The sequence below is a fragment of the Diabrotica virgifera genome, chromosome 1 (genome assembly GCF_917563875.1).
Source record: "Diabrotica virgifera virgifera chromosome 1, PGI_DIABVI_V3a".
NCBI classification, from domain to species: domain Eukaryota; kingdom Metazoa; phylum Arthropoda; class Insecta; order Coleoptera; family Chrysomelidae; genus Diabrotica; species Diabrotica virgifera.
This window is the reverse complement of record NC_065443.1, coordinates 20,830,093-20,848,761: the sequence shown is the minus strand read 5'-3', so window position 1 is coordinate 20,848,761 and position 18,669 is coordinate 20,830,093. Positions and strand designations below refer to the sequence as shown.

The window sequence follows — 18,669 nt, the reverse complement described above, 5'->3', positions numbered from 1 at the left end:
CACTAACAGATACAATCCATGTTAGAACGGGCCTACGACAGGGAGATGCCCTATCCTGTGTTCTATTCAACATCACATTAGAAAAAATATTAGAAAGTCAAAAGTCAACACCAGAAGAACAATAATAACAAAAAGTGTACAAATATTGGCATTTGCAGATGATGTTGATATCATAGCTAGAAGCAAAAGAGAAATGATAGAAGCATTTAATGCGATAGAAAAACCGGCACAAAACAGTGGCCTAAATATTAATGAAATAAAAACCAAATACATGAAGGCCAGCAAATCGACAGGCCAAAGAAACCTACAGAATCTGACAATAGGAGACTAGAACATCGAAAGCGTAAAATTTTTTACATATCTAGGTTCACTAGTTACCGCAGATAACAATGTCAGCGAAGAAGTTAAGAGAAGAATACATATTGCTAATAAAGCATATAATGGACTAATTAAACATCTAAGATCTAACAACATCACGAGAACAACCAAATGCAAAATATACAAAACCCTAATAAAACCGGTCCTTATATACAGGGTGGGGCATTAGTGTGACAAAGTCCAATTACTCGCTTGTCGTAAGAGATACAAAAAAAGTTATTTACATAAAAGTTGGGGCAAGGATAGGACCATAATTTAAAAATATTTTCAGATATACAGGGTCACCCATGTTAACAGGGTGACACAAACTTACGTTTTTTTAAATGAAATACCCTGTATATTTTTACATTTTTGGATTCTCCTCGATGTCTTCTTTCTCAAAATATAGGGTTTTGTAATATTATACCAGGTAGTTTAAAAAATAATTACATTTCATTGTTAATTTCGTAGCAATATTCACACCCTGTAGAATTGTAGTGATTTCACATCAAAGTTTCTATATATGGTCAAACGATTTTTAATATAGTCTACTATTGTTAAACATTAATAATAGAGAAAAAAGTTTAATATTAATATACAGGGTTGGTCAAAACTCGGACTGAGTATTTTCTGAGTTTTCTTAAATGGAACACCCTGTATTTTAGTATTCTAATGAAATGATATTTCATGGTACTTTCTTATTTCTTAAGCACTCCCTATACCTAAGTGCTTTAATTTTTCAGTTATTCGTGATTATTTAAGCCAAACATTAATTGCAAAAAAATTACGTGAAATTTTATTAGGTGGCTGTGCAAATATTCAATCAAAAATAATTTTTCAAAAAAAAGTAGTTAAAAGTTATTAATCTAGACTGATCCTTAATTTATTAATATTGGATGAGACATCCAAATACCTACGTAATTAAAATTGTTGGTGCATAAAATATGAGTAAAAACATACAAGATTCTACCTAGTTGGCTAACTAAAACATTAGACATTATACTATTTTTATAGTTCCAGTTGCTTCGTTACCATTACTAATATTAATTTTTTTAATAATTAACTGATGAGTAATTGATTAAAATAATTTTTGTACTAGGAGAGTATACCAAAAATGTGCTACTAGCAATAAGAATTTTTCATCAACAATTCCCTGATAAACGAAAACCAAGCAGAGAATCTTTTAAAATAATACTAAAACGGTTTCAACAGACTGGATATTTAAATTACCAGAAACCTGGTCGAATAAAAACGATTGTAAATGAATAAAATGAATTAAATGCAATCCATAGTGTAACTGAGGATCTGCATATTAGGAAGAACGTTCTTATAATCTAACTATCTAGACCTAGACTGTTAAAATCGTTTTAGTGTACTTTCAAAAGTTTCTCTTCTTGGTATTCGTCTATCAGCGAATTGCTGATGAAAAATTCTTATTGCTAGTAACACATTTTTGTTATACTCTCCTAGCACAAAAATTATTTTGATCAGTTACTTATCAGTTACTCATTAGAAAAATTCATATTAGTAATGGTAACAAAGCAACTGGAACTATAAAGATAGTATAATGTCAAATGTTTCAGCAAATTTATTGTCATAGCCAACTAGGTAGAATCCTGTATCTTTTTATTTATATTTTACGCACCAACAATCTTAACTACGTAGGTATTTGGATATCTCATCCAAAATTAAAAAATTTAGGATCAGTCTAGGTTAATATCTACTTTTTTTTCAAAAAGTTATTTTCGATTGGATATTTGCACAGCCACCTAATAAAATTTCACGTAATTTTTGTTGCAACTAAAGTTTGGATTAAAGAATCACGAATAAGTCAAAAATTAAAGCACTTAGGTATAGGGAATGCTTAAGAAATAAAAAAGTACCATGAAATGTCATTTCATTAGAATACTAAAATACAGGGTGTTCCATTTAAGAAAACTCAGAAAATACTCATTCCGAGTTTTGACCAACCCTGTATATTAATATTAATCTTTCCGCTATATTATAAGCGTTTAACAACAGTGGACTATATTAAAAATCGTTTGATGATAAACAGAAACTTTAATGTCAAATCGGCACAATTCTACAGGGTGTGAATGTTGCTACGAAATTAACAATAAAACGTAATTATCTTTTAAACTACCTCGTATAATATTACAAAACCCTATATTTTGTGAAAGAAGACGTCGAGGAAAATCCAAAAATGTAAAAACATACAGGGCGTTCCATTTAAAAAAACATAAGTTTGTGTCACCCTGTCAATACCGGTGACCCTGTATATCTGAAAATATTTTTAAATTATGGTCCTATCCGTTTCCCAACTTTTGTGTGAATAACTTTTTTTCATATCTCTTACGACAAACGAGTAATTGGACTTTGTCACACTAATGCCCCACCCTGTATATGGATCAGAGATATGGAAAATGTCGAAAAGCGATGAGAACTTATTAGGTACGTTTGAACGAAAAATCCTCAGACACATATATAAGGGGGTGAAAGAAAATGAAGTATGGCGCAGAAGATATAATTTTGAACTATACGCAGCATACAGCGAACCCGACGTCATAACATCCATAAAGATCGGATGTCTGCGCTGGATGGGCCATGTTGAACGGATGTTTGAGACCGAAACACCAAAACATATAATGAGGCAAACACCAGTAGGGAGAATGTCAAAGGGAAGACCCAAACTTAGATACATGGAACAAGTGGAACAAGATCTGAAAACACTTGAGATTACCCACTGGAAGAACAAAGCAAGGAACAGAACAGAATGGCGGAAAATCCTAAAACAAGCCAGGATTCAAAAAGGGTTGTCGAGCTACTGATGATGATGATGATGATAGTTTATTTTCAGGCCGACGTTTAGTGCTGCTTCTTCAAAGTTCGAAACTATATCCTTAACTTCCAGTGGTGTCTGTGCTACTGCATCTACGTCTTCTGCAAATGCGAGAACAATCTTTGCTCCTCTGGCAGTTATGCCTGGTTTGACTCTGGTATAGATTTTTCGCATTGCATATTCCAATGCTAGATTAAATAGTACCTAATGGGGACAGTGAGTCTCCCTGTCTGAGTCCGGTGTTTACGCCGAAAGCCTTTGAAGTTTTGCGTTCTATTCTAATTCTAAACTCAATCTATCAATAAATCCATTTCACTGGTTTTAGTAAATGATCTTCAGTTTATATTTTTGTTCACAAACGATTATAATTTTGTTTTTCAAATCTTTTTCAGGAGAAAAACCCACAGTAATATTGGGCACAAGAGCAGTTCGACCACTCAATCCGAAGTTAAATCACTTTCCGAAGGACCCCCATGTATGGGGTGTTATGCTCAAAGAAAATAAAGGAAGTTCTGTGATTGTGAATGTTAGAATTCCACCTCAAGTTCAAGTTGGAATTTGGAACTGCAATATTATTAGTACCATTGCTGGACAAAAGGGAGTAAGAAAAGATTACAAGGTAGGTTTTTTGTTTTTGTTTCGAAATTCTTTCAAAGAAGTGATGGATTTGACCATTACAAATATTATACAAATAATAGTGCAGGACTTATCATGGGCAATTCTCTAAGCCCATTACTACCAAATATTTTTATGGGTCATCTAGAAACAAAGGTTTCAAAAAAAACCCGTATTCAAACAGTTCTTATATTGGTTAAGATACGCGGACAACATACTGGTATGCTTTACAGGAACTAGCAGGCAACTTAGCCAATTATTATCGTACATTAATTCACTCCACAGTCATATTGAATAAACAATAGACAAAGAACCGAATAAATCCATAAATCTAGATTTACATATTTATTATGACTTCTCCGTATTTCATAAACCTACCCATACTATCACAGCTATACACAATTCATCATTCCACCCTACGCAACATAAATTAGCAGCCTACCATAGCATGTTACATAGATTAACATAAATACACAGTGGTTTAATTGTATTTGGACTGTCCAAAAACTTACATCGGTCAAACTGTCACAACCTTTAACAAACGTAGAGCAGAACACAAAAGGGCTTTGAATAATAGAAAAGAGAATTTATGTACGCACTTCATCTTATTTTCTTTTTAATCTCTCCTTTTTTCCTTTTAGTTTAAGCTATCTTTATTATAATCTATGGAAATTAATAAATTAAAAATACAGATACAATCCACCTTACCAGGTGGGTTGTTGAGATGGTTTAGGAAATTGGTAGGATATGATAGGTATTGAGTAGGAATGGGGTTAGGACAGGATTTCTCTCCAGTACAGAAGTTGAGAGAGAATCAAGTCTTGCATATGAGAGGATCCATAAAGTAAGTTTGTCCTCCACTGGGATTGTGGAGAAGTATCTACCCGCTACCTGTTATAACTGCGGAATCTTAGTTTGTTAAATACATATCTTTTGGAAATAGACAATCAAGGAATATATCTAGCGATGAATCTGTATCATAAAAACAACTAAAACTACATTGCACCATCGTCTTTAAAAATATCAGATGTGTTCTCAGAAAAGACACCAGGAATACATTGTAAGTGTATAACTGAAGTTTTCACTTCAATGATATTCTTATATTATTTGATTAAAATTCCTTTGTTTAGTTCCTATAAATTTTTTTAATATCTCAAGGACATAAAGCACATAACAAAGAACATATTCAATACATGAATATTGTTATAAAAACCTTGACGAAAATAAGTTTAAAGATTTTCTTCAAAATGTGGCTATAAATCTCATTTAATAAAAATGTATTATTCATTAATATCATTTTGTACGATATATTTAAAAAATGTTAAATTATGTTAATGTTTCACCTACACAAAAATATTTTGTTAATATTTAACATTTGTTTAATATCAACACATAATATTTGATATATAGGGTGTCAATTTAAAAAGTTGCCACCCCCTACAATTTGGTCCCTATAGAAAATCTAAAAATATACAAAAACACGTCAAATTTATTTGTGAGGGGGACATTTTATAGAGCACTTTTCAACTAAATTACATAAACCCTTTAACGGGGGCGGACACAACCCCCAAAATCTTTAATGGGAAGGGGGGTTGAGTGATATCTCATTTTAAAGATCGTTCGATTACCTTTTCAAAAATACTACATACGTTATATTTATTGTCAGTACTTTTGGAAAAATTAAGTGAAACCATACAGATATTAAGTATCGAATTCAGAACTCCAAACCTTTTTTGGAGTATTGAACTCCAAATTGAATTTCTTTTTGGATATTGGAGTACTTAGAGTATTTTTTTGGAGTATTGTTGGAAAAATCAAGTAAAACCGTAAAGATATTAAGTATCGAGTTCAGAACTCCAAAATTTTTTTAGAGTATTGAGTCCAAGATTTTTCCAAAAGTACTGAAAAGAAATATAAGGTATGTGGTATTTTTGAAAAGGTAATTGAATGACCTCTAAAATGAGGTATCACTCAACCCCCCTTTCCATTAAAGATTTTGGGGGCAGTGTCCGCCTCCGCTAGAGGGTTGATGTAATTTAGTTGAAAACTCGTCTACAAAATGTCCCCTCACAAATGAATTTGACGTGTTTTTGCATATTTTTAGGTTTTATATAGGGATCAAATTATAGGGGGTGGAAACTTTTCAAATTAACACACTGTACAAAGATTAATATAAGATATACATATAGAGAAAATGCAATATTTTTTAAAAGTTTTGGGTATGTGACTCATTAAACTAATGATTCGATAGTCGCAACATTTTTTAGCGTCACTTTTTTTGGGAATAGTTGAGGTGATAATCACAACACTTCCATTATACAATAGTTGTAATAGTTTTGTAGTCATTTCTTCAGGACCAGGACCCTTCTTTCGTTTCCCTTTGTCTATAGTATGTACTTCTTTTCACTTCTAGAGTAGTATCGGCTTGCCTATTTTCGCTAGACGTCATTTCTTAATTTTAATTATTTCTGTTGGATTTGTATTGGTTGATTAATATATTTTCCAATGAATCTCTTTTTATCTTTCTCTTCTATGGCGCTACAGCCCAAGTCGAGCTCTGGTCTACCCCAGGATCGAGGATCGCCTTCAAGTATCTCTGTAACTGGTTGTTCTCCTCCAGTTATCCATGCTCAATATCTCTTCAGTATATGTTTTCACTTCGTCTGTCCACCTCTTCCTTAGTCTTTCTACTGCCAGACGTCCGACCATAGTTCCACTAAGCGTTCTACTAGATCATCTGTCATTATCTATTCTTTTAAGATGACCTGCCCAGCGCAATATTTGTATTTTTGCATAATTTGCTATAGACGATTCTTTGTAATATTGATACTTGTGGTTGAACCTTATTCTTCACATACGATGGTCCCAGGTGGGTCCCAGTAACCTGTTCAATATCCTTCTTTCAAATGTACTGATTAGGTTTAGTGTCTTTAGACACTAACAGTCTAAGAAGTTTTTACTTCGTTTTAAGTTTTTTCATTAAATAAATATATTATGATTCATACAGAAAATTTAGACAAACTTGTTTTTTTTTTATAGTTCGAAGATGACATTTACATCATATTTAACCCCTGGTGTCCCGAAGACGGAGTATTCATGGAAAATGAAGAAGAAAGAAAGGAGTACGTGCTTAATGATTGCGGCAAAATTTGGTGTGGCACTTTCAAAAAACCTACAGGAAAGCATTGGATATTTGGACAATTCGATGAAATATCTTTACCGGCAGCAATCTTTCTTTTGGAAAAGTCCGCACTAGTTACTGCTCAACGAGGAAATCCAATTATGGTTTCTAGGGCAATTTCAGCAATAGTAAGTTGAAATCCAATAATAATAAATAATAATAAATAATAATGAATGATAATAAATAAAAAAGAATGTGTGTATACTTTGTACGCACGTAAGAAGTTATACTTCTATGATTTCAACGAAATCAATAAACTTTAAACAGTTTATTTATATTTTATTTAAATATTAAATTAATTTTAATACTTACTACTTTCTTAATTGGAGGCAAAATTTTTAACTAAATACGTATTTTCTGAAAAAAAAAATTTAATAAATATACTTACAATCATAAAATGTATAAAAAAATTAAAAAAAATAAAAATTTGCATTGGGGATCGAACTCGTGTATATAATTGGGTTGTAAATCAAGGCACGTTAAAATTCAGCCATTTAGACACACCAATGATCTGGGAAGACACACCAACTGAACGTTTTAAACTTTTTGACAGTTGCTTACTGCTTATTGTGTGAATTTAATCAAATTAGTTTGATTTTTGTGGAATTAAAATATTAAAATACAACAAAACAGAGTAAGAAAACAATATATTAGATGAAGATTGGTAGAAATTTTGTTGGTAATCAAATTATGTAAATCGAAGCATTACCTACTAGGTACATTTTACATTTTCCAAATAGTTATGTAATTTTTTATTACAATACTAAAACATTTACAATTACGTACCTGTTGCTTTCAAAAACTATTTAAAAAGTTACTATAAGTCACTATACAATTATAAACTTCCTTTTGTCTCTGTTCTCACAACAATAAAAACTAATATACCTACAAAACATTTGTTTACACATAGCCGCCATATTGAACAATTTTTGACAGGTTATTGTAATACCCAATCAGAGCAAACGTATAACTCATCTGCGCGTAGCACCAAGAATTTTGAAGAATTCGCGCACATATACATTTACTTCCAAACGCGCCTAAAGAAGTATAACTTCAATCTTCAATAATAAATAATAGACTAATAGCTACTACAGAAAGTTGGGGAGTTAATGTACAACAATAACCTTCACCCTCAACTAACTATAAGAGCCGATTGCTAAGGCTAATACGTAGCGTTTTAGTACTCTACTTCTAATTTCGATTCCCAGTTTTTCAGTGCATAATACAGTTTTCATCGTATTAAAAGCACTTCTGACCGTCTCAATGCGTGGTGTGGTCCCATTGTTCATTTAGCTCACATCCAACGGCATAACCAGGATGATCCTAAGGGAGGGGGGGTTCAACTACTGAAAAGTCTCTGGGAGGTATGGTGTTAAGCGTATTTAGCTCAAAGTACATCCCATGGGGGGGGGGGGAGCTATAACCCCCAAAACCCTCCTCTGGTTACGCCTATGCTCACATCCCAAGTAATTGTATCTGGGTATTTTTTCTAAAGCTTTTCCTTTAACATAGATTGTTTCGTCTTCAATCTTATTCTTATTTACAATCAGAATTTTTGTTTTTTTTTTGTATTCAGAACCATTTCATGGCTCTCGCAGTACGGCGTATTGCGATCAACGGAAATTTATAGCCCTTCTCTGCTATCCGCAAGGATATGTTGGTATAGGTCTGGTATTGTATCGTCTGCTTATCTAAGTTTATTTCCTGAGGTGTATAATTTCTAATTTCGTGTCCCAGGTATTTATATCTATCTACGAGTTTTTCTGGGACACGAAATTATGATTGGCAGGGACCAGACTCATGAACTGAAGAGGAGAATCGGTCTTCGGTGTTCAACATATGGAAAACTGAGAGAAACTTTTAAAAGTGAGTTGCCCACATGCCTACAGGGAAAGGTATTTGATCAATGCGTCCTTCCAGTCTTGACATACGGAGCAGAAACACAACTAAAGCCACAGCTATCAAATTAAGAGTGACACAGAGTTGAGTGGAACGGTCCATTACATGTACATGTTGAGAATAACTCTGCGAGACAAAATAAAAAAACGAAGAGATCAAGAGAAAAACAAAGGTAACTTACGTCATCGAAAGGATAGCAAGACTAAAATGGAGGTGGACAGGACACATAGCTAGAATGACAGATGGGCGATGGACAAAGAGGTTATTGAAATGGAGACCAAAATTGACGATTTAAGAAGGATAAATAAAAACTGGATGAGAGCAGCGCAGGATAACAGAGTTAGAAACAAAGGAAGGACGCCTATGTTCAGCAGTGGAATTTTGAGGCTGGATGATGATAATTTCTAAAATAAATTTATTCATTTCAGTTACTGTAAAATATCTTATATTTAACATAATTAGTTTCCTTATTTTCGCATACACACATTACAAACTAACTTCTAAAAAATAATAATATGAAAACATAAATCAAAAATTTATTACATAACAAGCGTCATAATATTCAAATTGTTTAAAAATTTTGATTAGTTTATTTCTGTAAATGATTTATGCTAATTATTGAATGGAAAATTTTATTTATATTTTGTTAACCTTTTACCCTTCCCAACAATACTTTGTATAGATATTCTAATTAAAATAAAATATGAGATAAAAAAAATCGAATATTTGTTTGTGAATATATGTTTTTAAAAATCTCCAGAAAACTGGCACACTTGGAAAAGGAAAAAAGAACAATAGATATTAGAAGGGATAAGATTTTTTTAATCGAATAAGGAATAGCAAGCACTTATTCAACAACAACGTTGTTGCCATATTATGTTGACGTTGATGTTTTTTATAGGACGTGTTAAGAGCAAACAGTAGCGATCAACAGGTAGCAACAAACGCGTTCCAAGATTGCGGCTCTAATTTTGAATATTTTGTCGAGATATTTGGCACACATATTCGTAATATAATACAGAATGGCGGTACAGAGCCCAATTTCAGAAATATGTTAGTATGTGGAAATTACTCTATAACTAAATAAAATGTTGAAAAAAGGAGCCTGTACCGCCATTAAGAAAGACAAAAAAATACACTTTCTTCAAATAAACTTTTTTATCCCGTGCCTATATTTTGTGTCACATTGGAACTACTAAAAATCGATTTTTTTATAACAAGAAATCGAACGTCACTGACTTGGCAACATTTCGCGCCTATGTGTATAAAAATTATTGTTTTTGATAGTATAAACGTCTGTCAGTGTCGAATTACCGACGCACTGTTGCCTCACTTTTGAAAGTTCGCAGAACTTTCGCAATCTTGGACCGCGTTTGTTGCTACTTGTTGATCGCTACTGTGTGCTCTTTATTTCGCGAAATTTCCATCGGATCGAAATATGTTCAATATTTTTTAAAAATCTACTGAATAACATAAAATACGACCCTCCACCTGCGCCCCTTGCGGGTGTGGCGGGGAGTATTCAAATCTTAAATAGGAATCCCATTTTTACTCAAGATTTGCATTCCTCGTCAAAAATAAATAACATTTATTCGAGGCATTTTTTAGAATTTTTAATAGATAGCGCTATAATCGATAAAAAAATCGATTTATTCTGAAAGGTACCCTAGAAAAATTATGGAAATGACTTAATATTACGAGAAATACACTTCCAAATAAAAAATGAAAAACAGGTGTTTATTATTTTTCAAAAATCTTTTGATTGCCATATTAAGCCACATTTTTTTATTAAAGGAAATTTATTATTATTATTTTAAAAAATGGATTTATTTATTATAGATGGATAAAGCACAAAAAATTACAGCAAAAATAATGCAGTTCTTGTTTACATATTTATTAATAAAGAAAATAATTTTACATATTTATTAATTTGAAGGATTTAATTATGTTAATAATTTAAACGATGATATTTTCATATTGAAAAATAAAAATACTATCATTGTTAGGTTTATATTCACGAATCTTATTTTTCATAATAACAAAACCATTTATCAATAATTAAACAATATTACAATATTACCCCCGGCGTAGGTGGGTATGGACATTTTTATGGTATCGAATACAGAATCGAGATCTACAATAAATAATTGATGGATTCGACAGTTACTTGATGGAAGTTCATTTTATCTCACAATAAAACACTGAAAAACGTTTGTTTTCTATACTTCCACAAAATTTATTACAACTATGTTATTACTAGAGCTGTTTCGGCAACTTGAGAAAGGCACTTTGCCGAAACAGCTCTAGTAATAACATAGTTGTAATAAATTTTGTGGAAGTATAGAAAACAAACGTTTTTCAGTGTTTTATTGTGAGATCTACAATAAAAATGGAAACTTCCATATAAGATGTCAAAGTTGCCCCATGCTCCATCTCCAGGGGCTGGGGTAGAGGGTCGTGTTTAGTGTCATTCGATAGGTTTTAGAAAAATATTAAACACGTGTTTTTTAGATGTTTTTCTATGGAACTGTATTTTTCGAGAGATTTAACCGTTTACAGAATTTTTGTAGGGTATCAGAATATATCGTATTTTCCGATTATAGCGCCATTCACCATCAATTCGAAAAAATGTCTCAAATAAAAGTTATTTACTTTTTCATAAGGAATCCAAATCTTCCAATATAGTTGGGTGTAAATGTAAGTGATTAAGTACTTTATTACTTTCAGGTTAACGCAGTAGATGATGGTGGTCTCTTAGAAGGTAGATGGGATGGCGATTATTCAGATGGTACTTCTCCATTTGCGTGGACAGGATCAACTGCAATTTTGGAGCAATATTTATTGTCGAATGGAACATCGGTCAAATATGGACAGTGTTGGGTATATTCTGCTGCCACTGTAACTATCTGCCGAGCCCTGGGTATCCCTTGTCGATCTACGACGAATTATGTTTCAGCGCACGATACTAATGCTTCTTTAACAATCGATAAGTAAGAATTAATTTTTTGAAACTATGAAACACTGCCTAGCATCTTGGGCGATTTTATTGGGATTAAAGTCAATAATTTGTCGTATCTCTGATTTTTCACTTTCAAATTTACTTAGAAGCCGTCACGCTTCACAGCTAGATTTTTTAAAGTCTAGGGATTTATCTTTCTGTTCGAGTTGTACCTAAACTCAGAAGAAGTTCGTCCACATTAACTTTTTCTTCACTTTTGATGATTCTTCAGAATCTAGATAGTTACTCTCTGCCCAGATTAGCAGTGTCTGGCTGTTTATATCATTAGTTGTGTATTTCCAATGATGGCTATTAAATTTACTTAGAGTATTGGAAGATTTATAAATATTTGTTACTTCTGTTTCTCCTATTTGGGTGATGACCGAATGTATATTATGTTAGGATTTAGGAAGTGAAGTTGAAATTTTGTAATTTGTTTTTTAGGTAGGCGGCGATAATCATAATTCAATCTTCGCTTGTCCCCTGCTGGACGTAGATCTCCCTCATAATTTTCCGTCTATTTCGATTTTCGGAGCCGATCGAAATAGATGGCGGCGATGATGTGAGCATAGTAATAGGTTACTTCCAGAATATCACAGCCTGAGATTCTACCCCTGATTGCAAATTATTGTTGTTGAAAGAGTTTGGCCACCTGTTCACTCCAGCTCATTTAATTTTACCCAGTCTTTACTTAATAATGGCTCCGAGGTATCTACAGTCTTCAAGTTCGTACTAGACGAAAATACAAATCCCATCCTTATTAAGATAGGAGTTCGACAAGGTGACGTAATATCACCAAAGCTGTTTAATTTATCCCTAGACGTCTAAATCCCTAAATGTCTTCAAAACTACAGATTGGTCAATATCTAGCATCAACGTCAATGGCAACGAGTTAAACCACCCCATAATGTTTTTTTACAAACGCATTTCGTGCTATTTTATTCTAGCCCCTACTTCTATTGTTTGATCATTATTTTTCATTATTTTTTGAAATCCAGGTTCCCAGGTATTTGTATTTTTCAACCCTTTCTATCGGTAAATCACCCAAATGTATATATCTTTGTTTGTATTTTGTTTGTATGTATTTGTTTTGTTTGTTATTATCATAATACATTAAATATAAATAGGGTAAATTTTATCCTTTTTTATATTCATTTTTTGTTACAATAGTTTGGCCCCCGGCACATAAATAAAATTGAAATATTGAATACCTTTTTACGACTAAATTTTTAAAAGTGGTTTCAGACGAACAATATGTGTGAGTAAATAATAATTTTAAATTTTAATTACTTACATATTTTTTCAATGACCCACTCCCAAGAAGAATAAATATATGCGAAGACTATGGTCTAGGTAGGATGTTTGCACATTCTTATGTAGTTATAGAACTTATTTGAACTAATATGGCAAAAACGTTGAATTATTAAACAAGGGATTTTGTCACTGCACTCTCATTCAAATATTTCCATATTTGAAAATTGTTTTACATGTTTTAAAGGAATGTCTCAGCATTCCACAATGAACATTTGTATTTTTTATATAATTAATCAAGTTAAAGCCAGTGTTACAAATTACAAAAAAGAAGTATGTAGTCTTCTTCTATTTCTTATGATGACGTCTCTCTATGGAGGTTGGCAATCCAATTGTTTATCATTGTATTAGAGATAAGAGCGATTTCAGTCATTAATATGACATTCGGCTGATTACTTTTCATTTTTACTTTATCGTACTATATACGTAGTATAGTATAATAGATAAAGTTATAGGATCGTGCAAAAAAATTTTTTTCAGATTTCACTTTTTTTCGACGTTTTGAGTCCCCCTGAGTCTAAAAAGCAAATAAAAAAAACATGTCGGAAGTATGTACGTACGTACGTACGTACGTATGTACGTACGTATGTCGCCACCGCCCAGCAAAAACTACTGGACCGATTTTTATGAAATTCGGTATGAGTAAGTTTAAGAGAATTTTGTCGAGAAACTAAGCTTTTAAAAAAAATCTCTCAAAGGGGGGCCGAAATAGGGGGGTTATTTAGGGCCCATTTTTGCAAATTTTGACAGAAATAAATGAAATTCAACTCAAAGTAAGCTCATCGATAGGTAAATAAAAGTACGGAATTTGACATTTCCAAATTCAAAATGGCGGCCAACATGGCCGACCGCCCCCCCGACACATTTCCCTATCTATCTAAAAAGTTTTTGAAGATAAGTTTAATTTGAAAAAGTCGTTATATAGCCTAAAGATGGGGCTATAAGAAAGATGTTATCGTTTTTCAGAAAAAGTTACGGGTTGCCTATATTTAAGGGGTCAAATTTTGACATAAATTTGAACTAGATTTTCTCAAAAATGGCTCCAAGGAATTTTTTTATTTTTTGATATATTTTTGATATCCTATCAGTAAATTGAATGACATTAGTCATATATCTTAACTCCCCATAGGAGGGGAGTTATGAATTTTTTATAAAAAAATATTCGAGTGCCCGTAACTTCCTTCTTAATAGAAACTAAAATTTGAAATTTTGCAGACATATATGGTATTTTATTATCTATTATCACAATAAATTTTACCAAAAATATGGCTTCCGGTTGAACCGGAAATGAATAAAAAATCTTAATTTTTTTGATACGCCCTGTATATTTTAACACATTTTGAGAGAATGCAAAATTACCTTTCCAATGACATAAAATCTATTGCTGTAGCTCAAAAACTCGAAAAGTTACGGTAAATAGAAATTTTGCTATAATCTTATGTGTGTCCTCTCTCACGCGTTCATAGCAGAGCATTATTGTAGAGCAGTCAATGAGGGTATTTGGCTCCGAATTCCATCCTACTACATTGATGTACTTGATATTTTCACAGTAAGTAGGGAATAGCTCAAGAAACAAAATCTACCCTATATACTATGGCGCTGTTATCTTGGGGCGGTTCCCACTTCTTCAAGGGGGTGGAAAATTTGTTGGTCAAAATAAGCACGGAAGTGGCTGAAGAACCTATTTCTAAGCAAAAACTGGTCTATACTTTTTTTTGAGAACTCAATACTTTTTGAGTTATGCGTAGTTGAAAATTGGCCATTTTCATTGAAAAATGACACCTTTTCGGACGGATTTTTTGTGAATACCTTAAAAACTATGCATCGAACTAAAAACTCTATATAAAACATTTTTTAGATTATAAATAATAAAGAGATTTGTTCCTTCGTAAATGTTCTATTTATAATACAAAAAGAGATATGGTAGGTGAAAATAGTTTGTTTTTTGGTGCATGCTCAAATTGGTGTATTCAACTTGAAATAACAGAGGAACGGTAGGTTTTAGGTGTATAATGCTACCAACACCTTTTGTAGTGTTTGGAAAGGCCTTTAAAACGAGCACCGTTAAATGTCGGTTACTTACAAACTAAGCGAGATATGGTGCAAAAAATATAATGACTAATGTACTTTAAGGAAAAATGAAAAGTATATACATTTAACTCCCCATCCACCATAATTTAAATGCATTGTTTTTCTTCTCAATACCTTTTAATATAGTGTTATTTCTACTTTCAAAAAGTTAAGCGGGTTTAAAATGAATGGTTTTTTTAAAAATTGTGATTAAATTATAGAATGAATTTTTAAATTTCCTTAAAAATCTTCCTTTTTCTCCATGTAATTCGAAAATAAAAATATTTCACCCCTGAGAAGTGGTGGGAACTTCCCCCATGATAAAAGCGCCATAGTATATAGGATAGACTTTGAATTAGGAGATTGGGCTACTCCCCAAATTTCATTAAAATCCATGCAGTAGGATAGAATTTGGAGATAATATCTTGTTCTTAATCTCGCGCATTGACTGGCGTAATCGAAATAGAATGAAATGCAAATATTGTAAACTATTAATTTCTCAGAAAAATGAACTAATTTGAAATGAAAGTATGACTATAATATTCTATTGATTTATGCAATAATCTACACATCTATAGTGTGTCCCCGAAATATGGCATCGAACATTTTCTCAAATGCAGGAATTAATGATGCGTAGAACCATAAAATACTTTTAAGTACAGTAGGTGTTTCTAAAATATCAAAATAACGAGTAACTTTGTTATTTTTATAGAATGCCAATATCTAGTACCATAACGATAATAGATCGGCACGATAAAGTTCTCGGGCGGCCCTTCCGTCCAGCGTTTTTCCTTTGAGTATCAAGAGAAGAATGTTATAATGCTTGCCTTTCTTTCCTTGATAGTCAAAAGAAGTTCCTTATTTCTTTCTATTCCTATATATTTATCAGCTCATAAATTGATTTATGAGCTGCTTACATTTTTTATTGCATTGTATTGTATTCGAATAAAGTGAAGATGTAGCGCCCGTGTTCGATATTACAAGTCTCGTCAATTGATCTGCCAATGCTGTAAATATTTGAGACCTTTTTACAGCATCTATATTGGAGTCAAGAAGCTTCTATTCTGGTAGATGGCAAAGAAACAGACAAAATTTGCATTCAAAGAGGTGTCCGACAGGTTTTTATGTTATCCCCAACTTGGTTTAACGTTTACTCAGAAATAATAATTAACGAACCCTTGGAAGGGCAATGTGGAGTTGGGGGAGAAACTATTATTAACATTAGATATGCAGATGAGACAGTGATCATGGCTGAAAGTATCGAAGATCTTCAATTCCTTATAGATCGAGTCACTAGAGAATGCTCCAATAACGGACTTAATAACATATATCGGCATAATAACATAAATACAAAAAAGACAAAGTTACTTGCAGAGCCGGATTTAAGGCAGTGGGGGCCCCTGGGCAGAATTGGTGTGGGGCCCTACCTCCTACCATTAAACAAATTGTTGTTATGACTATGGTATGGTTAAAGTCCGGGTACTTTTCGAGATTTTTTAACTGAAAATTCCTTGATTATGTCGGGCATGTCTAGTTGCTTTAAGGCATTGTGTTCAATGCTCATTATAAAGAGATGGTTCAAACGCTCTTTTCCTATCATAGACCGAAGTCGATTTTTAATTAACTTAAATTTTTAGAATGATCTCTCTCCACTGCAGTTAGTTACCACCAGAACTAAATATAAACGAAGTGCCACTACAACGTTTGGAACCGCATCATTCACATTTTTCTCTTTTAACCGTCAGTACATTTTTGAAGTTCTTTACTTATATTTGATGAGCTGATTTTCTCTTTAAATGAATTGAAAAAATTCTACAAATTGTACCAATTCGACATATAGGTTTTCATCTAAATCATTGCTCTCAATGTTGGTAAGCTTTAGTGAGTGAGCTTCAATTTCATTGAAAGTTAAATTTTCCAAATAATGTAAAAATCCAAAATTGGAATGAATGGATTCATATCCCGAAAGCCTATGACTTGAAGAGGAAATGAAGTGATCTATAGTAGCTATAAAATTTTGAGACCTAAATTTCTCTGATGTTGTCATTTCAGTCTCTGAAATATTCCTTAAAAGAATATAAATTTTTTAATTGATTTAAGTGCTGCCACTCCTGAATTAAGGTCAATATTTGGATCTTGGAGAATACGACTTGTGCTGTTTGTCCTCTCTAAGATTTCATTCCAAAATATTGCAAATATCCCTGTTTTCAGCAAACACACTCGATTATACAGACCATTTGTATCGCTACGAGTTTCAAATTGTTGTCCATCGTCTTCTGAAATTTTGGATAATACTCCTTTAATCTGATTATAACCTTTAACTAGTTCTTTTGCGGCATCACTTCTAGACGACCACCTAGTAGTATTTACTCTTTTTTAAGAACAATAATATTTCTGTCATGGTCGGCGTTGCTCTCGCTTAAAGACGTTTTTAAACATTCGATTAACAAGTTGTATCTATATGAAGAGGAAGTGAAAAATACATAGGGTTCATACAGTCCTTCCAAGAAATCAAATAATTCTATGGCAGCAGGACAACACTTAGCTGCAGCTTTAGCAACTAAATTTAGAGAGTGGGCGACACATGGAATCTACAACGCCAAGATATTGTGTTATCTAAATTTTAGCTGAACACCATTGTATTTTCCACTCATAACTGACGCATTGTCGTAGTTCGTAGGACTGTTCCCTGCAGCTTTTCAAATCGATATCATCTTCTTGCAAGAATGTCTTAAATATATCTTCTGCTTTATGACCGTAATTTGACAAAAATACATTTTTAATAGGAAAGAAACCTTCCATATAACGAAATATTACAGTTAATTGATTGACAAAAAGCATTCTATGTGCTTATTTTTTTTTAAGTTTGGGACTTTGTGGGGGCCCCCATAATGTGGGGGCCCCGGGCAGCTGCCCAGCCTGCCCGCCCTTAAATCCGGCCCTGGTTACTTGTGGTTAGTAAACAAGACGGCGGTCTGCCCTAATTTTCAATAATGAAGCGATAACAAAACTTGGCCGTTTGAAATACCTACGATGTTGGATAAACGAGACACTAAATCCTGATGAAGAAATTAAAACTCGTATAGCAATTGCAAGAGGAGCAGTTATGAAACACAGATCTATGCTGGGCAATTATCAGCTGAACTTATAGCTAAGAATCAAGTTCCTGAAATGTTATGTGTTATGTGTATCCTGTATTACTAAGTATATGGATGTGAAATCTGGATCATGAACGTTAATAAGATGAACAAATTAGAAGCCTTCGAGATGCGGTCATATGTGGAATACTCCGAATATCTTGGGTTCAACGCATTTCAAACAGAGAAGTTTTAAACAGAATAGGTCAAGGCAAAGGTGACTTGATGAAGATAATAAAAAAAGATCAAGCTTGAATATCTG

The 18,669-nt window shown here is 32.8% G+C and overlaps 1 protein-coding gene across 1 annotated transcript in view; it reads left to right on the top strand.

Moving 5' to 3' along the window:
- LOC114324610 (hemocyte protein-glutamine gamma-glutamyltransferase-like) overlaps positions 1-18,669 on the top strand; it is a 68,414-nt gene that overhangs the window by 28,507 nt on the left and 21,238 nt on the right. Inside the window, exons 3-5 of the mRNA XM_028272477.2 lie at positions 3,589-3,815; positions 6,851-7,120; positions 11,619-11,881. Coding sequence (XP_028128278.1) covers positions 3,589-3,815; positions 6,851-7,120; positions 11,619-11,881 — 760 coding nt within the window. The remainder of the gene's footprint in view (positions 1-3,588; positions 3,816-6,850; positions 7,121-11,618; positions 11,882-18,669) is intronic.